Source organism: Passer montanus, unplaced genomic scaffold (genome assembly GCF_014805655.1).
Source record: "Passer montanus isolate IOZ18808 unplaced genomic scaffold, ASM1480565v1 scaffold40, whole genome shotgun sequence".
Classification (NCBI taxonomy): Eukaryota; Metazoa; Chordata; class Aves; order Passeriformes; family Passeridae; genus Passer; species Passer montanus.
The window spans coordinates 7,291,820-7,318,563 of NW_024368819.1; the positions used below are offsets into that span (position 1 = coordinate 7,291,820).

General features: G+C 37.6%; 1 protein-coding gene across 6 annotated transcripts in view; it reads right to left on the reverse strand.

Moving 5' to 3' along the window:
- Positions 1-569: 569 nt before the first annotated feature.
- Positions 570-26,744, reverse strand: part of FEZ2 (fasciculation and elongation protein zeta 2) — a 35,076-nt gene continuing 8,901 nt past the window's right edge. Inside the window, exons 5-12 of one of the 6 annotated variants that reach the window (XM_039718920.1) lie at positions 25,953-26,221; positions 23,126-23,206; positions 19,240-19,315; positions 17,019-17,084; positions 10,689-10,852; positions 8,362-8,499; positions 2,251-2,401; positions 570-1,718 (exon numbers count right to left, since the gene is read on the reverse strand). In XM_039718920.1, the coding sequence (XP_039574854.1) occupies positions 10,836-10,852; positions 17,019-17,084; positions 19,240-19,315; positions 23,126-23,206; positions 25,953-26,221 (509 nt within the window). In that variant the 3' untranslated portion in view covers positions 570-1,718; positions 2,251-2,401; positions 8,362-8,499; positions 10,689-10,835. Of the gene's footprint in view, positions 1,719-2,250; positions 2,402-5,306; positions 5,438-8,361; positions 8,500-8,600; positions 9,270-9,366; positions 10,853-11,300; positions 11,330-17,018; positions 17,085-19,239; positions 19,316-23,125; positions 23,207-25,952; positions 26,222-26,744 lie in introns of those variants that run through there. The other 5 variants (XM_039718922.1, XM_039718921.1, XM_039718923.1 and 2 more) reach the window with 5 other exon arrangements.

Consider the following 26,744-nt stretch of genomic DNA (forward strand, 5'->3'; position numbering starts at 1 on the left):
CATTTTATAACCAAAATGTACACACTCACTCTGTTAGAGAGGAAGGAGCTGCATATCCATACAAGCAGTGGGATTTCACAGAAGACACTTCGACTCCATTAAGCTTCTATTTACTAATGACAGGACTCATGCTCATTTGCAACAACACTGGTGAAAGAAAGTAAAAAATGTCACAAACGCCATATATTTCATAATGCCAGAAAGCTCTGTCAGATTTCAGGGCTTTGGCTTCCCTAAGAATATTTTGGAAACACGATAAATACATTATAGGTTACCCTATAGATGAAACACAATCAGTTGGTGATTCCAAAACAGCCCACCTCAGGGGCAGAGCAGGAGAGGCAGCACTGCTGCTCCCCTGATTTCCAACACCTGAGCCCACCCCCAGCACCAGCTGTGCTTCAGCCCCAGCACCTGCCAGGATCAGCTCACGCCTCGAACTCCCCGTGCAGGAGCCCCAGGTTGTACCTTGAAGGTGGATAAAGCCTGCATGCAGTTGTTGCAATGCCAAGCTCTTTCTTGCTCCAAGGTCAGGGTGAATAAAACTCAGGAGACGTTGTTTTTGAAGTCTCACTCTGAAGTTTATTATCCTTATCTATTACAAACTCATGAGATGGGAGCTCTCTCTACCAAGTTGAGAAAGTGAGCTAAAATGGTGTCTGTCAAGGCTATTTAAGTCTCAATTATCCAATAAGCAATTGATATTTATATGATTTATGCTTCTAACCCAACTACAATCACCCAAAACCTGCAATGCAGACATCTTTCACCCAATTAGAGAAAACCACACAGATTCATGAAGAAGGAAGAAGGTGCAAAAAAGATATCCAACCTACACCCAAAATTCTCCATCATGGCTCCTATATATCATCATATACTAAAATCCCAAATCTTTTTTCACACAAGATCACACAATACTATCCAAAGTACACACACACTGTTTCTATGCTATCAGTCAATTTTTGAAGCCTTTTCCAAGGTCTCAGGTCAAACAAAGTGTTTACTTAGGGTTGGCACCCTTAAATTCAGAAAGCTTGAAGTTTTCATCCATCAGAGTTCCAACATGCAGTCACACGTTTGCCAAAGAATGTGGGTGATGGGATGACAAGAGCACAGGCAGATGCCTGCGTCTGTTGCAGCACTTCAGCCATCTCTACCCTCGTCACCACTGCCCACCTTACTCTATCGTCCTGGACTTTTGTGTAGAGAAAGTCTGATTCCCTTTACAGTCCCTTCTGTGACGATTTAATGGAGTTGAAGTACTGATTTATTTTCTTTTCCATCCAAAACCCAGGGCCTGTACAAAATCAGAATGTATTTTTTTCAATTCACTGGGTTTATTTGAAGCTGACTGCTTTCCAGCAGCATTTCCTAAAGAAAAAAACAGGCATGCCATCACTCCTCCCTGCAAATTTGAAGCAATATCCCAGTCCCAACACCTGCAACAGAGAAGTAGTTTCAGATGTAAGGATTATAAGAAATTTCAGGTAAAGCTTTCTCAGCCTATAATAATGCCAAGTGAGCATTACTAATAAACTTTCCTGGCCTCTTCTCTTAAAAGGACATTAAAAAAGGGCAATAGTGGTTCTTTGTCTGTCATCACCACATGGCTGGGATCAACAGTCTTACAGAACACAGATACCATCACCTCAGCAGTCTTCAAGATGCCATGGTGGTACACAGACTATAGATGTCAGCCTTCCTCATGGGAAACATTGCTGCAAGACATATGTAAAGACAGAAACATTATTTTTTGTTAAACTTCCAAGCATTTCACATTTCTAAGTTGATCTCTATAACAAAATGGTATAGATGCTGCAACTTCAAATTAAAAGGTTGATAAAAAAAGGTAATGGGTATCAGTAACTTCCACTGAAAACCATATGGAGGCACAAAGGGCTTTTCCATGTGAATGAATGCAACATTTCTACAAGAGGAATAGATTCAGCACAGCACAACACCTGCAGAAGAGAAAACACTGTCTCTTCTTTCCCTGGAAAATTTTAAAACATCAATGCTCTTTGCAGGGACTCTGCTCTGAGCTCAATTTAGGGAAAGGAAGGAAGCAGATGACTTCTTAGAGAAGAAACAGGAACAGACAACTCCAGTAGGGATTTCAGAGTGGCATGCCTGAAAATTACAGTCTTTTTGATCTTGTAAATGAAGGGTAAAGTTCTTCAGCACTTCAAAAGAAGCAGTATCAGCTTTATGGGGCTGTTTGCTTGGTGTATAAATAAATGGGCTGCTTACCTGGGCAAGAGCACATGCTACCAAGCAAGGTCAGAAGAGGTGAGGAGTTACATCCAAACTGCAGCTTGACATGGCCAAGGAGTTGAGCACTTCACCACAGTGCCCACTTTTGCTCATAATCCTTTGAGCAGGTCAGCCAAGGCTGTATCTGCTGAGGGAAAACAGAGACCATCACTGTTCACAGACACACAAGAAATGAGCTTTCAAAACACTCTCAGTTCTCAGGACACTTTACCAATGCAAAGTGGAAAAATAAAGGACAAAATTTGAATGGCATTTTGCACCATTCGGGTGCCAAGGCTTTTCACAAAGGACATTTTATTTGCCCAGGGAAACCCAAAAATCCCTGTCAGTCTCAAGGCTTGCCCACAATTCAGACAAGTGATCTGAGCCCTGCTTGCACCTGTGCGAAGTTTTAAGGTTCTTTTCTGATACTAGGTCAGAAATATTTGCTTTCTCATAATGCTTTCAATTACGTGGTATCTCTTGAGAAGGAGTATTATAAAGTTCAAGGCTACTGGAAGTTTCCTTGAAAATGTTACAAGAACTCATTCTCTAACATCCTGACTGGAAAGAAGAGTTGGTAGAGCTATCCATGTTGTGGCAGAACTACTACTGAATGTTCACTTCCCCTTGGAGCAAGAAAAAGTCAGACTAAACAACATCTGTGTAATTCCAGGCACCAGAGGAAAACCCAAAAAAATAAAAAAAAAGCAACTGGTCATAGATAGAATGTTGTGTCTTTGTGTCTCCATTCTCTATGTTTCCTTTCCCTACAGCAAAACACACAGGGAAGTAATTCACAGTGTGGCAGACAAGATGGCTCTCTGCAGAAATGTTAGATTTTCTACCCTGTTTGGGATTTCTGGAAATGAAAACTGATGGCAACAGGAGACTGAGAATGGATGAATACCAACACTGCAATCAGCTATTAGTCAAGAACAAAAACCTTCTGAACTGTGTGAACAGCAGAAGGAAATCACCTTTCAGATGCTTCTTGATGCCCTCCTCATGATGAGGTCCACAGCTCAGGAGCCTGCACTGCCACTGCAGGAACAGCAAGTGGAACACAGAACACACCTAATTCACAATTATTCTGAAATCTTTAGATCTATAACATCATCTGTGTGCCATGTGAGATCATACAGATCTTGACAATAGCTCAATTGTTCCCTCTCCTTACCTGATAGAATCTCAGGGATGAGGAGGTGTGCTTTGTTAAATAGATCCTTGATCCCACATCTGGCCTGACACTTTCAATGATGGTAAATCTCAGTTGTGCCCTTCCTACCTCCCTCAGGGCTTTCCAGGTTTTGTTTTTTGACTCTAAGCATGTTCACACCCATCACCAAAGAGTATGATTTCTGTCACTTTAGATTTGGATGTGCCCCAATTTATCCCCATTACATGCAGCAACACTGGAAGGAGTATGTCTCCCACATCATGGGAAAAGGGGTTCTGCAGTGAAGAGGAGCACAAGTCTTTCTTTTCTCAATACAATTCCTGGCACAGCCTCGGATTATTGGCACTGGTGATATAAAAATGTGTCCTCCTATATCATAATGTCTCAGGATATATTTCTTCAAATACCTGAAAATGACTTTTCAGACCCAAAAGGGACATGGTATTAAAGAGCTGGGCAAAGACTCTCAGGGCACTTTCCATCATCTGTGCAAGGAAAAGAATTGACAAATAAAAGCAATTTATTTTTTTTTTATTGCTCTGGAACAGCAATTGATGCATTGCTACGTGGACTAGCAGAAGCAGCCAGGAAAACCTACCTGTCAGAGTGCTATTAACAGGTTTGAGAAAGTCCCATGCCTTCTCTGGTATGGGGCTCTCTACTCTGAGTCCTATGAGAATATTATTAGTAAGACAGTTGACATTTATAACCACCCTTTGGTTGCTCATTGTGAAGCTAAGATTTGCCTTCAACTTACACTTTTACTTTGCTACCTCTGTCATGGTGAATCTGAGCACTCCATCTCAAGCTGCCTGAAGGAGCCCAAGTCTGCTCCCCTGAAGTCCAGGGCTTTCTCCCTCTCAGTTGCCTTCCTCACATGCCCTTTCACATCGGCCACCATGCAGACTGCCTCATCTCTGGCTTTATGCCCTGCTGGAGGAGTTTCTAATGCTCCCTAGGCATAGGGTAACTCTGGTTCTGTGAGCAGCTCAGACACCTCTGCAGAAGAACCATTGGCATGGCTCATGTTTGTAGTTATCATTGGGCTTGGGGTGAGAGAGACTGCAGGGTGCTGGACAGGGAGATGTGTATCCCTGGCTGGAGGCAGCAGTATTTACTGTCTGTCAGGGTAGAGAGCTTGCTGGCCACAAATCCTATTTTGCTCCTGCAGTTTTTAGATGTTTAAAACTGTATACTCTAACAGAAAGACTCAGCTTTCACAGAGGGCTTCAAAGAATAATTTAATTTCACGAGATCCTTTACATGGTAACAGCTATAAAGCCTCCTCAGCTTTCACAGAATCTTGTTTTTACCAGTCAGTGCTGGGCTAAGTCACTGATGACAGAACCAACCAAGGACCATTACAAGTGACTTACAGATGCATGGATATAAAAATTCATAAAAATTTTTTAAACAGTTAATTCATTGTTTCAGAAGAGGTGACAGCAAACTCGCTGTAAGTAGCTGTACATACAATGAAAATAGCAATTACTGGCTCCAGGCACTGAATGTCTTCAAAGAGACCCTGAATTCCAGGGAAACAGAAGATATATTGCAGATGGGCATCACACTGCAGCAATGTATAGTTCAGATTGCCTTAGCAAGAGGAAACACAAGCCTAAAGGTGAAAACCCCTCAGATATTGGTAGGAAATACATACTCACTGGGGAGCATTAAAAAGAGATTACATACCTTACCCTCCACAGAATGAACTCCCATACCAACTGCTGTATGAGAGTATTCAGAGCTCATCCCTAGGGCCAGCCTTTGCAGCTAAGCAAATTATCACATTGTAACAGGTAAACTATGGCTGAAATTAATAAGGGGTAAGTGTACACAAAGGCCTTCCTGTGCTTGTCATACCACCTCCACAAAGCGATCGCGTGTGCCTAGCTTATCTTTGGGCTTCATCTTGAGATGCAAGAGTGGAACGGAGCGATGCTTCAGTGGTGACGGATTGCTGCCATCCTGTGGCAGGCACATGCATTTCAGACTGACACTTGCCTGAAAGAAAACAGTCCTTTAAGGGTGTAGTTTTAGAAAGAACTAAACATTATTATTCTTTAATGCCACAGAAGGAAAGCCAGTTGTCTGTAACCTGCAATATTCAGATCTTAGAAATCCATGAGCCATTCCAGCGATTCTACCACAAATTACTCTCTGAAGCAGAAAATAAGGACGAGGTGGGAATGGGCTCATGTCACCTTTTTACTTGGAGAGGTTTGCAGCATTCAGTGGTTGAACTCCTGAGAGGATGTTAACCCTAGCCCAGTTCTGACCCTAACCATTTCAGACTGCTAGTTCCGGAATGGACATAAATAAAGGGACATCCTTTTTCTAATGGCAACTGTGCCAGTGTCCTCAACTGGAAAAGCCATCAGCTCTAATAAGGTGAGCCCTCTGCTAAGATTGTATCCAAACACAATGCAAATAGCACCATTCCCAACACTGAGTCTAAGGGGTGTGTTTAGGGAGGTGCATGGCATAAATGAACCAGTGAATGACCAGTTGATTGTTACTTTCTAAGTTTCCATTCCTCACATCTTGTCCCCACTTCTAGTTTTTAGTGGAAGAAAGTTTTCTATAACATGGCTTTGAGACCCAGGCATCTGGGAACACATGAGAACTTGCACATTGACAGTAGTGGGTCCAGGATTGTTTAACTTGTTTATCAATGACCTGGTTGAAGGGGCAGATGCCTCCTCAGCAAGTCCACTGATGACACAAAATTGGGAGGAGTGGCCAATGCCCCAAAGTGCTGTGCAGCCCTTGAGAAGGAACTGGACAGGCTGGAGAGCAGGGCAGGGAGGAAACTTCTGAAATTCAATTGAAAGAAGTGCAGGGTTCTGCACTGGGAGAGGAAGAATGCCCTGCACCAGCACAGGCTGGGGGCTGACCTGCTGGAAAGCAACTCTGTGAAGAAGGACCTGGGGGTCCTGATGGACAACAAGCCTTCCATGAGCCAGTAGTGAGCCCTTGTGGCCAAGAAAGCCAATGGAACCCTGGGATGCATTAGGAAGAGCAGTACCAGCAGGCCAAGGGAGCTGATCCTGCCCCCTGCCCAGCCCTGCTGAGGCACATCTGGAGTGCTGAGTCCAGCCCTGGCTCCTCAGGACAAGAGAGACATGGAGCCCCTGGAGTGGCTCCAGTGGAGGGTACCAAAGATGCCTGAGGCTCTGGAGCATCTCTCTAATGAGGAAAGGCTGGGGGAGCTGGGCCTGTTCAGCCTGGAGAAGTGGCACTGAGAGGGGACCTCATCCATACCTGTGAGTGTCTGAAGGGAGGTGCCAGGAGCATGGAGCCAGGCTCTGCTCGCTGCTGCCAAGCAATAGGACAGGAGGCAATGGGCATAAAGTGATGCACAGGAACTTCCACCTGAACATGAGGAAGAACTTCTTTACTGTGTGGGTGACTGAGCACTGGAACAGATTGTCCAGAGAGGTTGTGGAGTCTCCCTGACCAGAGACATTCCAGAACTGTGTGGGCACAATCCTGTGTAATGTGCTCTAGGATGACGACCCCGGTATCCAAGTTTTATACACCATACAGGAAAAAAAGGAGGGAAAAATGCAGCAACAAAATTCAGTATCTAGATCTCCTGGTTCATGGTTTATAGCGTTTATTTATGTATTGTTAGGACTGAACTGTGATCAGCTAATCCAGTGAGCCATTGCTGATCAAGACATTCAAACAAAACAGCCACAATTCCTGAGGCAAGTCCTGGTCAAAAGAATGTTAGCAAGGGAATGAAACATTTCAATTCACCCATTCATTTGACCAGGACAAACTACTTTAACACATTCCTTCTGGTTCCTCAGGTGTAAGAAACTTTTTAAGGAAGGTAACTAGCAATTCTCCATTATTAGATGGCCCCTATAGAACACTCAAACCACACTGCTACCTGCAAAACTGTAGACACCTTGAAAATAAATTGCATTGTCTTTGCATTACAACAGGCAGACTGCCTGTATCACAGAGTGTTTCTGTTCAGGGTTAAAATAAACACTGCTGGGCCACAAGAAAAGCAGAACACTAAATTCACACAATGTGACTCAAGATCCATTTTGTTCTGAGATTTCATATTTTACTGTATGATAGTCTAAGTGGTTTTCAATGTTTTTATATCCAGGGATAACTTGAGGGGGGTTCATGAGTTTTAAAAACCAGGATTAGTGTCTGACTCCATTAATAATTCCACCATTGCCCAGAAGAAAGAGACACTGCAGAATGACATGAGGAGTCAGTAGGTTCAGTCAGTTGGTTTGGATCCATCAGAACCAGGAGCACTCCACTGGAAAGCTTTGCCAGTGAGGCTGCTGCTGTCCACTGCAGCTGCCAGAGCAGGAGAAGCAGGCTTCCTGCTGCACAGGCTCTGCACCATCTACAGCTTCACGAGCTGAAACCCAGGCCATAAACTGGCCCTTTGGAAATGAGGAAGCTGCTGTGAAAAGTGCTGTGCAGATACATGCTTGATTATCAACACTGTTGTGAAGCACAGGGTGCCATTTCTGGTCTGGTCCAGTTTCCAAGGACAAGCACACAAAAAGAATCCCAAGGTAATCCACTCTGCAAGCAAAAATGATGTGAACAGCTACTGTACCAAGTTAAAGGCTACAATTACCTGGCACAGTCAAGAGCAGATGTTCTTTATCACCAATTCCCGACACCAGCTGAGAGTCCAGCTACATCATTACCTATCACCAGAAGGGAACTGATGTTGTTTTCAAGTGTCTTCCCTTAACCAAAACCGTATCATTTTAGGACTTTGACTACCTCTGATACCCTGTCCAGACAGACCCTGGCTCAAAATTTTAACTGTATTCATGAAGCAAATAAACTTTCAACAAAATAGCTGAAACACAGAAAAAGGGTAAGGTAAAAACAAACAAACAAATTAAGCAAGTGATACTAATAAGTATTTTAAGTACCTTAAAATTCAATGACTTTAGGGCAACTTTGCTTCCAGGACTCTTCGTATCAATAGTGGAGTGGATTTTCATGACCTCTCTGCCAAGTTATCTGTCAGCTCTTTTTGGGTGGCCATTTACAACTGTGACATGCTAAAACTAAAAAGAAGCATGAAATCCATCTCCCTGAAAGAATGCAAGATTCAGTAATGGATTTTGGAAAAAAGGATGCATAGTAGAAAACACAAAGTACATAGAACTCAGCAGAAAAGCAGATAAGCACGGTTCTTTTTATTCAAATGTTTTGAGATCTGTTTATGTACATATACAGGTATACATATAATACTTGCCACATTTGGCAGCTGTTGTTTAATGCATACAAGGTAAACAGGTACTTTTCATAATGAAACCTTGTTTAGTCTCATGAGAGGCATGAAATTCCCAAGCAGATGCTTAGCTCACTAAAGCTGTTTCTGGTCTTTATTTCCAGTTTCATTACTTTTAGTAGTTTGTAACTTTAAGTCATCCAAGATTTGTTACAAGTAACATAAACTTTGACAGAAGTTTTTTTGTTATTTTCCTTCCCCCCCCCCCTTTATTTACTCTCTCTTAATTGTTTTTGTTTTATTTTGTTCCTTCTTGTCACTTCAAGCCTCATCACAAGACTGAAGCACCTCTGACTAATCTCACACAGAGACATGGTGGGTTTCACATGTGCACCTTTTTTAAAATAAAGCAGGGTCATCCCCTTTGCCCATTTCTAGGCATCAACAGTTAACATCAAGAATTTCTACATAAAAAGCATGCCATAATGAATCTATAACACACCAGCTACAGAAATAAATGGCTGCCTTCTTTTTAGAGAAACCACAAATGAATTAAAAAAAGCAACAAAAAACCTTCACATATGCCACACTTATGGAGAGGACCTATTTATTCCTGAGCAGGCTGGCAAGTATCCATTGGTGGTCAAGGGGGGGAGAGGGAGGAGAAAAATTTTAAGCTGAAAAAGGCACAAAAGATAACCTATTTATTCCTGAGCAGGCTGGCAAGTATCCGTTGGTGGTCAAGTGGGGGAGAGGGAGGAGAAAAAGAATTTTAAGCTGAAAAAGGCACAAAAGACAAAAATATTGAGGCCTTAAGAAAAAAAAAACAAACCCTGAAATACATTTTAAAAACTATCTTCAAAAGACTTTGTTTTACTGATCAAAACAGTATTCGGTGATGATGATAAAGTTGAACATTTAAGATGCAAGGTACTCAGGATAAAATTTCTTTTTAACTAAAAAAACCCCTAAACACTTTAGATGGAAAAAAACTGAAGAAAACACATAATTATCTCTTTAGAACCTCATATTCCAATGCCTTCAGATATTCAATATATACATCTGGATGAAGAATCAATAGGAATTCAACCTAGAAAAAAGTGCGTTTTTGTTTCATTTTTGTTTTTTTAATAGGTACTGCTTACATTTCAGTCTCACTTCTTAGACTGGCAAAATTACTTGTGACAAGTATTTGAAGTTGAGAATATGGGGAACATTTCTTTTACAGGATTTACAAAGTACATTCTCATCTGTTTGAATGCAGGTACATCATCACAGAGGAGACAGTGCATACAATTTACAAGAGATATTTGTAGTAAAATTCAGAGATACATAACAACAAACATCTCAATATAATACTAACTTGGAAGCCAGGTGCAAGTTTTTCAAACTGTACATGTATTTTTAAAAAGATACTGCCTTTTAAAATGTTTATATATTGAAGCATTTTCATTAAGACCAAACATCTTTTAAAACCAGTAAAATTATAGCAGCAATATGGGAGAATATCTAAGCCACATGAACATTATTAGTCAAAATAAAACCAAACATGAAATATTACATTAGTCAGATGTTTGTGTTAATACCAAGAACAAGTAACACACAATTACTTATGTCAAACCAAGAAACATGGATTTGTTCATCTGTGAACAAATCTGTTATATACAAAGCAGTGTTGATTGCTGACTTTCACAATCACCTTTCTGGAGTGTCCTGGAGAACTCACTTGAATCTTAAATTCCAAGTCTGACTAAGATAATTTTTTCATCTTTGTTTGGTAATCAAGGGTGATTTTAAATATGGATTCCTTAAAATGAAGCTTATTTTATTTACACTATTCAAAGTTTACCTTTCCTTCCAACAACAAAATGTGCAGGAGGATTTACTACATGCTATACAATGAAAAAATAGACTTTAAAAAGTCAGAACAATGCAAGTAAAACTGTACAATGTTTGTTCCCTGCTCTAGTTCATTGCACTATTAAGTTAAACTGGATGAGCTGTCATGCCCAGATGACTTACTGTAGCATCAGAAAATCCACACACACGGAGGAGGTAAATGAATACTGCTTTAAGTATAGTGCCATATGAAAAAATACTACGAGTTTTATCCAAGGAAAGCTTCTCATCACAGAAAGGAGCATGGCTAATTCTGAAAGGCAGCCCTCTTCATGTAGGACACAGAACTGCAAAAAAACCACAAATACACATTGATAAATATCAGTGAAGTTGATCTGCAGAAAAATGTAAGGCATATACTAAAATATTTAAATGTTGGATTCTACCCTATTAGTAGCACAGTAAAATCTAGTAATCAACTCAAACCGGCAATTAAGTTTTCAGCCTCTTTCAAAAGGTAATGAAGTGACACAACCCACTATCTTTAACTAGTATTATCCAGAAATGAGTTAACTAAAGGTCATGTCTTAAATAGTGCTTTTTAAAGTGTTATATCAGAAAACAGAACATTAAATAACAGGTGATGCATGCAATTATATTTTAAAAATATGCACTGACAATTTGAGATTCTAACTCTACTTTCTAATTCTGGTGCGGGTACTAGAATCACACAGTGGCAAGATAAGACATGTCCTTCACGTGTTTCTCATTCCTGTTTCAATGTAAGACACAAACCTCAGAGCAATCCAGCTTTCAAACCAATGCTAGCACAACACAAAAGCAAATAAAGAAGTCAGGTGTAACAATTAAACAAAAACTTCAAAGGCAAGTAAATAAACGTTCTCATTATCTGAAATATTTGCATAATTTAGAAATAGAACAAGGTGCAAACTCTTGCTTCATTAAAACAAAATAAATTATAAGTTTTTACTTGAAAGATCAGGTATGAAATAGCAAGGAGAGAGACGGGCAATTTTTCTGCTTTCACGACATCTACATTCAGAAAAAAGAAGAAAATAATACTAGACACTTTATGCTTTTTACTAACTAGTAATGCATAGCATATTATTTTTAGCACTCTATTTTTGTCACAATTACTGTTTGAGGACAATTGGAAAAGAACACAAAGGTTAGCAGTAAATACATCTTATAAAGTTTACTGTAATGACGCATCTGATTTCAAAGGAAATAACTATTATATAGAATATATAAGTATGTACTTACAGCTGAAATTATGTAAATATTATTCTTATACACAAAGCTAAATCTTCACATTTTGTAAAAATTAGAAGTTAAAAAGTAGTAATCAAGTAATAGTAGTATTTCAGTAAGTAGTATTCAAATAGTAGTATTTCAAGTAATCTTTAAATAATATGTCTAGATGTGATACCAGACAATCTATCCTAATATTTAATTGTGTGTATACACTGGTTAACATTTCATATATATTATTGATTTGTTCTGGAAGTAGCTAAATTAAGGAACTTTTGCTTTGAGCAGATTTTGTCAGATATTCTGCACTACCCATATAGCAGTAAAACAAGGTAATTCCCCTTCCCATAATGCTGTCCTCAGCTTCTACTTTAAACCTGCTGTGAAGTCCATCCCAGCAGGCCCTCTCCATGTTCTCATGCCCCTGTACAGGCCTTCAAGTAGGTGAATGCATCAGACCCAAAGAGATGTTGGCTTTTCAAGGCAACAGCCACCAGCTCAATGCAAACAGCAGCTCCAGTCCTTCTCCAGCCTAGATGCTGTTCCCTACAGCATTTCTGTTACTCCCACAACACCTGCACAGAGGCATTGTCTTCAGAAAGCAACCTAAACTTGCATACTGCAAAGACTGCAGCTGCAACTACACTATATATAATATACACAATACTAATAATATAAATATTAATTTTCATAATATATAAAAAGTACTACTTGCATTATTGCACTTGGCAAATTAATCATTATGCAGAAAGTCATTACATTACAAACACAAGAAGAAAAAATGAAAGCTTTAAAAAGAAAGTAAAAATTCAATGAGCACTGTCCTTACAAACACACTTTCATCAAAGGATACTGTTGCAACACCTAAACCCAATGCAGCTACAAGGTACAACACATGTATCTCCATCTGCCTTACAGCTTAACTTGTGCCCAAAAAAACTTAGCTTATTTAGGTCTTTCAATGGATATAAGCACAGAGTTTTCAAATCACATTCTCTTAGTTCAACCATCAAAAAAGGTCAACAGAAAGATGAGAACAAACAGCATTTAAATACTGTGACCTTACTAAGCTGCCAGCTTCTGTCCAGAAGTGTGCTTTCTAAGATAAAGAATTTCAGTCCTGGTTTGGTATTTCTTTCCCTGTCAGTAAATTCATTCCCCTACCCTTTTTGAAATCCCAGTTTCTCCTTCATGACTCCTAGTGATAAAATATAATAACAATATTGATATATTAAAATACAATCAGGAAAAATTAAGCACAATTGCAAATGCTGATCAATTTCATGTTACCACCTATTTTAATTCTAGATCTATAAAATATCATATAAATCATGCACTAGTGGGAGAACTAGAGTTCACTTGCAAAGCAAATCACTAATTCCCTTTCATTATTGTTAGTTTCAGGATGGAAATGTTCACTGAAAAGTACAATGAAACAGAACCTTACAAAGGGAAAAATATCCCCTTGAAAATAATTTGGGCTGCAATAAGAGCAACACGAACAAGAGAAGATAAGCTGCTACACTGTACCAGACTCTTCACAGAGTATGTACTTAGTCTGGCTTTGGGATACTTACCTTTGAGGAAATGTTCTTACAGAAAGGATCCAGGGGAGAGCTAAATGACCCCTGGAAAGAGGGACTTAAGCATGACAAGGAAAATGATGGTATTTTTAACATTTTGGGGGACACAAGGGGGCGGTAGAAATTGGGGAAAGAAGATGCTTTAAAGAAAGCAAGCACCAGAAATAATTTCAAAACTAATAATCCTACTGAGAAATGCATATAGAGGTGGTTTTATCCCCTAACATGAAATGGCCAGAGTTGTTCTTTTAAATTTTTTTATTACACTGGATTTGCACACATCACGTTTTGAGGATTTCCACTTCCAGCACTTCAGAAGGATTAGTTGGTTATGAAAAAAAATCCAAGAATGATCCATGGTAACACAGAAAGTGAACAGCAGATCTGGCTGCGGAACGGTCCTTCAAGTTCCAGCTGTTGTCCAAACAACCTTACCCAATCATTATTAAATGAAGATAGTGAGTGTTAGCATACACAGAAGGTGTCTGTGTCTTCCCACATGATCCAAATTTCAGAATTATTTGGTATGTAGTTCAAGTTATTCAAGATTACACAGAATTTGTGAAGTCTACAAAACACAGTGGAATTCAGAGAAAATATAAACTTATTTCACTATCTTCAGAACACCAGTCATGTGGTAAGATTTTGTGTTACATCACCAATTATGCTCAATCTTATGGCTCCATTCACCTTTCCATGTTCACAGCATTCTTCTATTTGTTCCTTTGCATCGTACTAACAATATTTTGGCAATAATCTTTTTCCTGATTTTTTTTCTTCAGTTTTTGCTTCTGAACAATTTAAGTTACTTTTCAACAGTGACCACTAGTATCTGGGCAAGTCTGTTAATAATTCTGTGGACAGCTATAACACCCACATAAGACTGCACATCCTAGTTTTTTACATACCACAGAATAGCAAGACAGTGCTGCTTAAAAAAATTAATCAAGAGCATGTTTGTAAAATTTATTTTTTCTGCTCTGTAAAACATAATATAAAGTTTGAAAAAAGGTTTTATGTCTGTGCAGTCAGATGCCAAACTGGATTTCCCATAAAGCTACACATATTCTAATGTCACAGGTAATTTACTGTCTGGTTTTGTTGTTGCAAGACTGGAAAAAAAAAGATCCTCAAAGGAACATGTACTTAACAGATTTTAAAAGAACCAAGTACCTCTGGTGATATAATTCACACATTTCAAAATTTCATTTCTTGATTATAGCTTAAGAAAAAGCAATAAAATCCATCCAGTTAAAATGAATACAATTACCACTACACCATATGGATTATACCACTGGGTTCAGAACTTCTTTCAGGAAACAAATTTAAACCCTAAATCTTCTTAAAGATTTTTACCTTGCCAAGACATTTTTAATCTTTACAGTGAAAAGAGCAGAATCCTCTAAAAGCAGGTCACTCTTTTTATTTCGTAATTTAAAAAATAAGTTAGAATTTCAGGTATTAAAGCTCGGCTGAAAGTTGATCTAAGTGGTTGTAAAGAATTCAACCAATCTCCTCTTAACAAGCTTTAAAAATAATGTCCAGACAATAGAGTGGTGGCTGGGAGTATTCTGTGCCATTAAAGCCTCGCGGGAGTTTCAGGCCAGAAGTTTTAGTGGCAGAAAAAGAGCAGTAGGTTACAACTTCAGAAACAACTGGAAGACTTTGCCTGTGCCACAGAATAAATCTACAGTACAAGGTAACATTGTTAGTTGAGTTATAAATATTTAATATAACATCAACATAGCATATAAAGCTTAGTTAAGGCTATACTGAAAGGAAGAGTAAAATTCTATGCTCACTAGCTCTGCTCGCAACTATCTGCCACTGAACACACAAACCCACACAGGATGAAGAAAGGCTTGGTTCTGTTCACTACGGTAGCTGTGGGGAAATTGACTTTCCTTTCACTATGAGTGATGTGAGTGATTACTCTTCATGTTCTCACAATTTGTGTTTCACAATTTAAAGATAAGTGTTTGCATACGACAGATGACCGGTTTGGTCCAAGAGACTCGATGCATGATGTTTTTGCAATTGCTGCATCTCACTAGTAGAACATCCTTGGTGATTTTTAAGTAATGAGCACACAAGAGGCAGGAAAGAACTTCAGTCCAAGCTTCCTGGCTCATCCTCTCATACGTTCAGGTAGTCTACTTTTATAAGCCTTCTTTGCTTTTAAAAAAGATTTCTCCATTTCCCTAAGCTGCCAGTTTCTCCTCAATATCTCAGTAATCTGAAGGTTCTTCTGGGCAGCTACATCTAAAAATAAGAGCAGACACTGTGAAAAGCACTGTTAAATTCAGTCACTTACTACCAGATGTATTATGAAGAGCAAAAATTTTTAATTACTGACAGCAGTTCCTATCCTATGGGGACAAAGATTCTGCTTCACAGAATTACAGTTTAGTGCCATCAACACTAAAAAAATCCTTGACCATGATCCTACATGGCTCACACGCAAACACATCCGTCTACTTTAGGAAGAATTTTTAGCAAGAATAAGTAAACAATGGAAAAATCAAAGGAATCAATTGAAAGAATCTCTGCATTCTTATTGTATGTGGCAGTTCTTCAACACTACACAAAACATAGAAATGGATCTCTTTCAGCAGGAAGTCTCTTGGAACTTCCAGAATATTGAATCTCTTTTTCAGATTTTCTGAAGTGACAGCAGACTGTATGTCATCCATAACTCAAACCTTTCAAGTATCTGTGAGATGAGATTATGAGAGTGACTGGGAGTTTGTATAAGAAATACAAAAACCTTTAAAAATCACATGGAGTGAGTGAAGTCAAAAGACAGAATATTTGAAAACAAGATGAGACTTGGAATGCATGACAGCAGAAGCGAAAAACTTTTGCAGCATATGGAAAGCAGAGTGTTATAAACATTTTGGTGGCAAATAAAATGGCACCCATCATCTTTCTGTGCAGGTATTTGTTCAGATCTCAGCAGTTTGATGCATTTTCTAAACTTTAAACACTTAACAAAATTGTATCATATGCCAAGAATTAAGTAAGAACATAAGCATTAGTAAGATCTAGACAAAAATTAAGTCAGATGATAAACATTTTAAAATAATTTAACAACCTGGGAACTACCTGGAACAACTCCTTTAAAACTAAGGCAAACAGTATTTTTTAATGTCTGACATTCTTTAAATACAATCAATGTATAAGACTGGAAAATAAATTACTCATACAAAAACTTATAAAACAATATCTCAAGAAGGTATAGTAAGTGAAATAAATACTTTCTATTACTGATCAGAAGGTAGCACTTGAAATGAAGCTGTAAGCACTTTGCATAGCAAATGCTTTACTACCATGGGTAGTTGGAGTTCCAATTACTAAAAAAACTGTGCAATGGAAGATTTTTAACTATACCCATTTCACTTTGTAAGCCAGACTCCTTTGTTCCTGCTGATGTCATTCAGCAGTTTGCTATATTTTATTAACACAAACAAAATAAACATTTTATGTATGAACTGTACCTCAGAATGCTTAGACAAAACAGAACATATATGAGAGCTGTGTTTCATTGAAATGTAACATAATTAATGAATGCTGTAGGATCACTATTTTCAAATACACATTCTAAGTCAATCAAATTAATTTAGAATCAAATAAAATCTCTGCTGAGAAGCATACTCACCCTTTAAAATATAGTCTGTTAGCAAGCTTGGCACTTTCTCACTATCCTCTTTCATGGCATGCAGAACTAAAGAATGAAAAAAAATCATGTATTTACTCATAAATGAAACACAACACATAAAACAAATACCTTGGAGCAGTTCCAACTACTCATAGAGATACCACTATGAGATGTAAAAAATCTCTTAAGTGAAAGATGAGAAAATACAATGAGACATCACATCCTCTCCACCTTTCACTTGTGTAATTCTCTCTGAGCTCCACAGTTTCTGAAGGCAAGAGTCCCATTTCATGTGGCTAATATTACAGTAAAATGCCATCAGTCATAACAACAACAAGCACCTCTTCCCTATAAAAGATTCTCACCAAAAGAAAGTCATCCAAAGACATCTAAAAACTGAAGTATGCTAACAACTATTGATGAGCTGGAAATCTCAGGACAAAAAAGTCTGCTCCATTACTTAATATCTTTGATCATTATCCCAAATAATGGAAAAATGCTCTGAATGATTGTATGGAAATATTAGTGGTGCTTTTTTTCCCTCCCTGAAATGGTGAATGTTATCTGCTGTAGGTTTGAAAAATCTTAACTACATGACTTAATTCAGCACTAACTTATAATAATGCAAAAATGCCATTTTGTGACATATAAGAGTAGATCTTGTCCATCTTGCCTATTTCTGAAGAAGGAATGGAAAAGCTGGACTGGATATGTGTACAGTTGTCTGTCACTACATAAAGAAAAACAATGATTTTTCTTTATGAAGCGTTCAGGACATGACTGAAAGAAGCAAAATTACAAAATTCTACTGAAAAGCAATATTTAATAAACTCCAAATTCCTCATATGAGACTCTAAACTAAAATTATAACAAGTGTTTCATTTCAATTTTTACATTGAAGTAAGACATTAGTGTTCATAACTATGGAGTAATACAGAGCTTTGAAAGAAAAACCAACTGAACAACCAACTAAACTCCTGCTTTACTGCCTGCCTGAACAACAGCAGAGACAGTGAGTCACAGATCTGCAACTGACTCATGGGATCAAGTTCCAACCAGCCCACAGAAATCAATATTGTTAATACTCTTTACAATGCATTTGTGCAAGACATTTTTTTAATAAACCATCAAACAACACAAAATGTTTTCAAGAGGCTTTAACACATGCTTAATAGTGTCAAGTGAAATTTAAATATGGCAAAAGGATAAAATTTCATGGCAAGAATAAACATAAAATGAGAAATCCTTTGTCACAAAGTAAGTACGAATTAACACCTAAGGCTGTTTACTGTAGAAAAATAAAGGGAGCTTTAATTCCTACTTAAACATTTCATTTACTCTGGAATTTATATAATATTAATTTTCTATTTCCAGAAAACAACCAATGAGCCTTTTACTTCCCCTCAGACACCTGCAGAATCACAGAACTGCTGCTGAAAATCACCTCAAAGACAGAGTGAGATTCTCCACTGAGAAATGCATTGATGCACTCTACCACCTATTTTTAAACTGTTCCTATAAACATCCAATGAAGGTGATGCTATTGACTCCTAGAGATGCTTTGTTGTATTAAACCACCTTAGTATTTTTTAAAATACAACCTTGATTTCTTGCAAATTAGAATTTAAAAAAAGCCCAATAAAATCAAACAACTAGAGGATTTAGAACTTGCAATAATTTTGAGGATCTTGCCTAAGAAAGATGTGAAGAACAGGGACTTCAAAACATTGTCAAAACTGTGTTTGGTTTGGAATTTTTAATTTATTAACAACAAAACCACCCCATCAAAATCACAGAGAGAAGCAGGCTATTTTAAAGGCAATCAAGTGCAATCATTATTGAACTAGTCCTAAGTATTTTGACATCCACTCCATTTTGTCAAAGTCATTACAATAACTTCAGTAAAGCACAGCAAATATAAACAAACAGGGATGTATCAGGCACTGTAAGACCAAATTTCATGCTATGCAGCTAGTATCAAAACGTGGGAACATTTACATTCTGATACATGCAGGTTTCTGGCCTTCAGGGTTTCAGAAAACAGCTAGGAAACAAACCTAACATGAAGGCTCAGGAAACAAGCTGGCCAAAATCTATGGTTAAAATCATGCCTCTTTACATACATGCCCTAGGGTAAGAGAGAACTGGATGGATTCACTGCTTTGAGCAACCACAACTGGATAGACAATGAGGAAAGATCAGGGGAATTTCATATGCTCACTTTTGGTTAATGTTTGAAGGTCTTCAACAGATGGGGGTCCATTTTTCTTCTCATAAGGAATGACGGTTGTCAAGTACTGTCAAATGAAAAATAGAGTTACTTGACAGTCCTTTCATGCAACTCTGTTGTTTGCATTTTATTTTGTAAAAATTGTAGCAATTGAAATTACTAGCCACAAATAATCATATTTCAAAACAGATTAAGATTCTACCTTTCCATCGCAGAGCTTTTATCACAGAAACCAAGTTTGTTTTGTTTCTTTTTCCAAATTATGTGGCCACTAGAAGTCATGCAGCTAACTGTCCTCTCTGCAAAGAAAATGATGCTGTCCCACAGTTGGTGGAAATGCACAGATGGCTTTCACCTTCTGCTGCTTACACTTCCAACCAAAAAGAACAAGGCAAGCCTAATGAAACATAATACCCCAGAATACAGAATTTGATTTAAATTATCAGTTTAAATAGCTGAGTGTACTAGCAGACAGTTTCAAACCAACTCCTTTTAAATTCTATTTACTGAAATCTTTAATTCTAGTCTGCTTAAAAAAAACCCCAAAAAACCCAACACAGCAAAATTCCTTAAATCTTTCAAGATTTTCATACCTGCAGTGCAACTAGGATTAATTTTCAAATTCTTGATGTAACTCTGTTGGGTCTTATATAACATGCATTTTAGGCAACACCTCGCTTTGCAGCCTGTATGAATGCATATTCTCCTTAAAGAGGTCAGAATTTCAAAAATACTAAAAGAGCTGGAATTTTCCTCAATGGAATAGCCTCCTAAAATTTCTCTCAAGTCAATTTTTAAGACTTAAACAGGAACTTTATTCTGGTTTTACAGAAGACAGTAAGCAAAGTAATGCTCTATGTCTCATTCAGCTTGACATCTACGTAGTTCTCCAGGCAACAAGCAGAAAACACGTCACAAGCAAGGTACAAGGTGTCCTCCTCTCCTTGGTAACAGCCCTTCCTTCGGCGAGAGCCAGGTGTAACTCAGCCTGCGGTGAGGAGCTGCCCCTTGCAGGGGAGGCTGAGCCTTGCCACACACAGCTGCAACCACTGCCATGCTTGCAGCAGGAGCACACACCTCACAGCCAACCACGACATCTGCCTAAAAGCCAAACAGCTCAGCAGCACTGAACCTACTGTACAGGTGGTGATGACACCTCCCCAAGACCTTCTGAAAACACAGGGTGCTTTTCTCCCTCCCTTTTCTTTTGGCATTTTTTCATGTCCACTCAGCACAGCAGAGAAAAGTATGCAATGCTGCTCAGGAAACAATCAATTTTCAATTTCTTTTCCAGGAGATGTAACCAAGTATCACCAGAGACCTGTGCACTTAATAAAATCACCAGAATCTATAGCTGAATATAAGGCTGCTGAATCTGCCAATGGCAGAGATGAAAGTGGATCTACTAACACAGAAATCAGATTTCTGGCTGTCTTTCCCAGCCTTCAGAAGTACGTGGCATTCTACCCTTTACCTGGACAATAAAACACTAGGATATTTCACTGGACCAAATATCAACTAACCCTGTTTCCCTTCTCCTGTAAACTTCACCTTCCATTTTTCCTCTCTAATAGTAGCAATTAAAAACAAAAACAAAAAAAAATTTCTTAGTTTCCAGAAATATTTCCCTTCTAGTCATCAACTTTGCAGCTGTAACAATCAGTCTCTATAACAGCACTACAAAAACTCATTTCCTGAATTGCTGTGTGAAGTTAACATATTATGAAAAGAATGAAGGAGTGACTGAAGTGTAGCTTACTGACAAGACCAAGTGTTAAATCTGCTGTGACCTCTAAATTTTTGAAGCAGATTTGATGACATGATAAAGTAGCAATTCCCACTGCAATTTTTCATCACCTACGAAAAGTGTTTGATATGCCTGAAAATCAAAATGAAGATGACTGTCTTGAATTTTCTTCTGGAAATATGATCCCAGAAAGAGCTACTAACATTTCAATGTCTTTTTTTTTGACTACATTACCAGATAGGAACAGGGAGTTCCCACTGGAAGCTTCTCTTTACATGGTGAAAATCTCTTAAGTAATTTTTATTTATGTCTCAAATACATGCACAGCAAATGGGACTAAGATTTTAAAAAGGGAAGTACCCACTATGAGACAAAAAATCCTAATCAAACAAAACCCTCTCAAACAGAAAACAAATGCCATAGAAAAATAGATTTCCAGGCATAAATCATAAAAGAGCTGGTATCTCTTCTACTTTCTACCCTACATTTAATTTAAAATTCATATCACTTCCATGACTTGCTTTAAGATACAGGAAGGGGAATAAAAAATCCCATAAGGGGTTTTCTATATCCATAAGGATATAGAAAAAGATCATACTTTTTGGGAGATCAACATGTATCAACAAGTCTGATCAACATGAAGAATAACATTAGTAAATTAACTCAAAAAATGACTGGAAGAGTTATTCAATCATTTTAACATATGATTATACTACTTACATCTACACAGGAGGCAGTGAAAGTCTTTTAACCAAAAGTATGATGGCATGGCATAGCTAGATAAGCTCATTTTATGAAAAGATATGATAGTTAAACTATCTAATGATACAGGTATAAACAGCTGTAATTTATGGTTAAGATAGCCAAGGAAAAAACCCCAAAATACCAAATCAGAATACAGGTATAGCTTTACTAGTAGTGCAATACACAGAGTGATAAAAAGTCCTGCTAGGTAAGCTCTGTGCGTGTGTTCAAGATCCCCAAAGCTGAGGACAGATAAATAACTGTATTAATGTATTCATAAAATCTCATACATACATATGCTTTGCCTGAGAAAGCAGGTAAGCCTTTGATTTCTAGTCTCATGATTGCAGAATGACTTGAGAGGAGTTGTTTTACCTCCTAAACTCCTCTGCAGGATACAACACTCATCTTCCACACAAAAGCCTAATCAGCCTTGACTTCTAAAGTACCAGCCAATTTATTGCCTCAATGGACTTCTCACCAGGGAAAAAAATAACTCTAATGGACTCCTCTGCCAAACTGCATAAACTAAAATAGTGGGTACACATTAAACAATGTGAAATACCAATATTTTGTAGTGTGCCAAAAGACTAAACAACAGCACAAGCATTAGCAGTTCACAAAAATTCAGAATGCAGTTAATAAAATACATACTACAGATCTGAAATAGCAGGCAAGTTATTACTTTGAAATAAAGCATAAGAATCTTGCTTCCAAGGTACACACAACATCTGTAAGATGCTTCCAAACTACACGCAATATCTGATGCCCACTGAAGCTGTCTCTGCTCTACATTTCAATATTTAAATAACCAACAAAAAGGCACAAACTTGCCTATAGCTCCTGTATTTTACACTGGTAATCTGCATTGCATGTATTTGGCTACTTTTAAAATAATGCAGTTTACAAAGGCAAAAAAGTACAGTCTACACATTTTTGAGGTGCTACTCTGCTTTTAGATGTATCAGCTCTGAACATCTGAAGAAAAAAGAAATCAAAACCTTTTTTTATCACTTAAGTTGCTGAAGGTTAAAACACTGCATCTAACCTGATACACATTCTTTGGCTGGTTATTAGATTTTTACAGACATGCAATGTATCTAAAGCATGCATTATGTTAAAACAGACTTTTAGTCTGGGGTAAGAAATACAGGTTATTAGCTCAGTGTATCAGGGTATCAAGCCTTGAATCTCTTGAGCTGCTGAGGAGAGAAGGAGACTGTAGGCTGATCAGAAACCTGAGGTAGGGAAGCAGAGATTTCAGCATTTTATCCTGTTTTTTCCTGTCTCAGCATTTATCTTCAGCTACTGTCAATTTTTAAGATCTCAGCTCCTACCAAAAGTGCAGGCAAAGAATGAGAAAAAAGGGAGAAGATAGCCCAGCACCTGTTTCTCTCCACTTGAGTTTCCAAAGGTGTGGCGGAAGCCATTCTGTATGACATTTGAGATCCCTTCCATGCTGAAGCGCTAAAAGTAGTGAAAACAAAGCAGAAAGAAAAAAAAAAGGGACAGAGAAAAGTTCAGAAGACTATTAATCAGCATTTATCAAGACTATGAAAGACAAATGGCAAAGACAAGCTCCAAGGTGTATTTCAGCACACTTCTATTCCTTTACTCACCTACTTAATTTTTTTAATTAAAAAGAAAACCTTATAATGGCAGTTAAGCAGTATTTCTACACCAATATTTATTCAAACAAAATCTTCACACTGCAGACTCAATAATTGAGACTTGCCTTTTACGGCTGTTTCATTTTGAAATGTATAAAAATAGCATTTTTCAAAGTTCAGCTCACTGTAAAATCCCCTCTAACATTTGTGTTTGAACAATGTATATTTAGAGACACTATTGACACCAATATTTCAGATTTTAAGCATGTACTAGAAATACTGTTCAGAGGTAGTATTTTTCAGCTCCAACTCTTTAAAACTTCTAATGCTTTCCTGCTTCCTTTTCCACAATTGAAGCACAGATTAGTATTCCCTATTTCTGTTACATCATAAAATATATAAATTAGATAACAACACACCCATATTGATTTCAAGCCCCACTGCATGGAATCCAAGTAAAGAAAAAAGCAGTATATAATCCAACTACACATTTTTCCTTGAAATTTGTAATCCTTTATGCTTGTTGGTGAAGTAAAAAAAAAATAATCAAAACAGTTTTGATGTTTAGCATGTGATATAAAATCACCAAGTGACATGAACATAAAAAGAATAAAGAGCCAAGCTGCTGACACAGGGCAATATGATGAGCACACCTCAGCATGTTTATCTGAAACTATTTATTTATGTGAGAGGAATAAAATGTGCTGGAATACAGTGTTATTTTACCTTCTAAAGCACACAAGGTCAGTAAAGACATAAATTTTGCCAAAGCCATCTTAACTCTTTTAAGATATCCTACTTGAAGGAATACCCATTCCTTCAAGCCCTGACTATTTTTAACTGCTCCCTAGTTTCCCCTTGTGAAAGAGGTAAAAGTTTAGAAGTCTAAGAAACTGATTTACCCAAAGACAGCATTAAGGACAAAATAATTAAAATACCTGGGGCTTTTTTTTTATATTCTGTTATAGTATCTACAGGAAAATTCATTTTCTTATGAGTATGACAATTTAACTCTACTTCCAGTCTTTGCATTTAAATGAGACTTCAGTACAGTTAACAAAATAACCAATGAATACATTATTTATTAACAGGAACTCAGTCTTCACCAAGCTACTAGCACATGCTATCTGTATGCACCACTCTCAGCACTTAAAAAAAAAAAAAAAAGGGAAAAAGGGACTGCTGAAGAAAGGAACCTTGAACCTTGCACCTCTTTCTGGGAGACAGCTCTCAAATCTGTCCTTGACGACAGTGAAATCTGTTTTCAAAGGAATCACACACATGCAGCTACAGTCTCACCTGTGAGCCAATCTGTTCAATCCCTCTTAGAAAGCAACCTAACAAATCTGTTATCTTGAAGTGACCAAATACCAAAATGTCTTATCCTGGGACCATGTAAGTTATACCTGAAAGCATAATTCAAGTTTCTAATCTTCAAACTAACTAGAACAGCTTGTGAATCACTTGGCTCAAGTTCCAAAACAAAGTAATTATTTTTCTTTCTAGGTAAAATATCCCCTTTTGGTTTTCCATGACCGGCAAGGAAAAAGGAACTATTCACTGTGCTCTTGTAAATGGATGACAATGTTGTATGGTTTTCCAGACATATACTTTCTTAAGTTCCACCAAAACTTAGCTACACACACAAACATCTCTCATTTGACAGATGAGATCAGAACCCTATTTGGGGTATATCACAGGTATCTTATGTCTGTAAGTTTAGAAATAAATTTTGAATTAATTTTTAACATTTAATATTTCATTATAAATGTTTATTCCTTGTATTTGAAAAGAAAACCCCAAAACCCTCTCATGTCGAACTGAAGCATTATTTCTGGGACTTAGCCATGATCTACAAAACCACATTTTTTGCATCCCATAAGAATCACTAAGAAATTCAAACATTAATACCTCACTTAAGTAATTTTAAATTATACTACACAGATAAAGAAAATATTGCACTGACAAGCTAATAACCTAATTCCATTTGTTCTTTGACTCCTCTTATCCAACTCTATTTGAACGACATTTTTCCTTTTGTTGCTATGTTCTGTAAAGAATAAAACAAATTATCTCTTCCCTGTATACAAGCACTACACTTTGGCCTCCTTCCTGTCTCTTGTTGAATGTAGTAACTCTGCCACAGGTTAGGAGATCCAGGGTAAGACCTTCACTTTTTTCTACCTAGAAACCATCATGATGAATAAATATCTGTGCAATGACAGCAAGAATAGTACTGAATTGCCTGCAAGAGTAACACATACTAAAATTCACACAGTGAAACCAAACACCATAAATGAATTTGCCTACTGACAACAGAATGCAGAGCAATACATCCAAAGACAGTATTTTTTATAAGAAAGGTATGCTAGTTCCAGGCTGATTTGCAAACAGTTAAAAAATATTTTTTGCATATGAGAAGAGTAAAATATATGACCCTGTGAAAAAATTCTCAACAGGAAAAGCTTAAGCCTTGTTTGTGAATGAAGGCATGGAAGCCAGAGTACCAGGTATCTTAATATAGTCTAGGACTACTACTTCCCAGAGCAGAAAAAAACCAAAAAAAAGTTTAAATGTATAAAGACTTATAAAAATTCTCTTACTGTTCCAGGCATATGACCTCTTTCTTGTTTGCCATTCTGAGGACTACCATTTTTCAGCTTCTTTTTCTTCTTTGCTGTTTCTTTGTGCTCTCGCTGTTTGTTCTGTACTTCAATGAGGACAGAAATGAAGCTGTTTTTCACTTCCTTCTCAAACTCCAGCTCATCTCGTAGAGCCAGCTGCTGTACCAGTTCCTCAGAATAATCTTTAATAGCAGTCTCAATTTCTTCTAGCAGTTCATTTAATTCAGCAACAGACAATCTTTTGACTCCTACAAATAGTTCATATAAAAAGTAATATGTCAAGATTTTAAGCATGAGTAAACTTGTGGGAGTTACAAGAAAAATGTACTCTGAAATTTCTCAAAACAAAAAATTCAGTTCTAAAATCACATAGAACAAAACAATGTTCCTAAAGGAATAAACACATCCCAGAGGTGACAAGAACAGCAACAATAAGATGGTTAAATTTTCTTCTTACTTCTGAGAAATCTGGGATAATCTGCAAATATGAAGAATGTGTTGGTAGTTTATGCTGGAAGCTGAATTAAGTGCTAAACTTCTGACACAGCTATTAACTATTAGTTTCCTCTCCACGCACTGTTCAAAGGAAAAGGGTTTCATAGTTTCTGAACTACTGGGTGATGTGTTACAGATAGTGTAATTATGACCAAGAAAATGTTTTAAGGCTTGCTTGGGTTAAAAGAAAGCAGATCTCTGAAGACTGCTTTCTGTTCCATTTTAGATCTGACACACCTAGGAAGCTGGCAAGTCCCAGCAGCTGCTGTGTCAAAG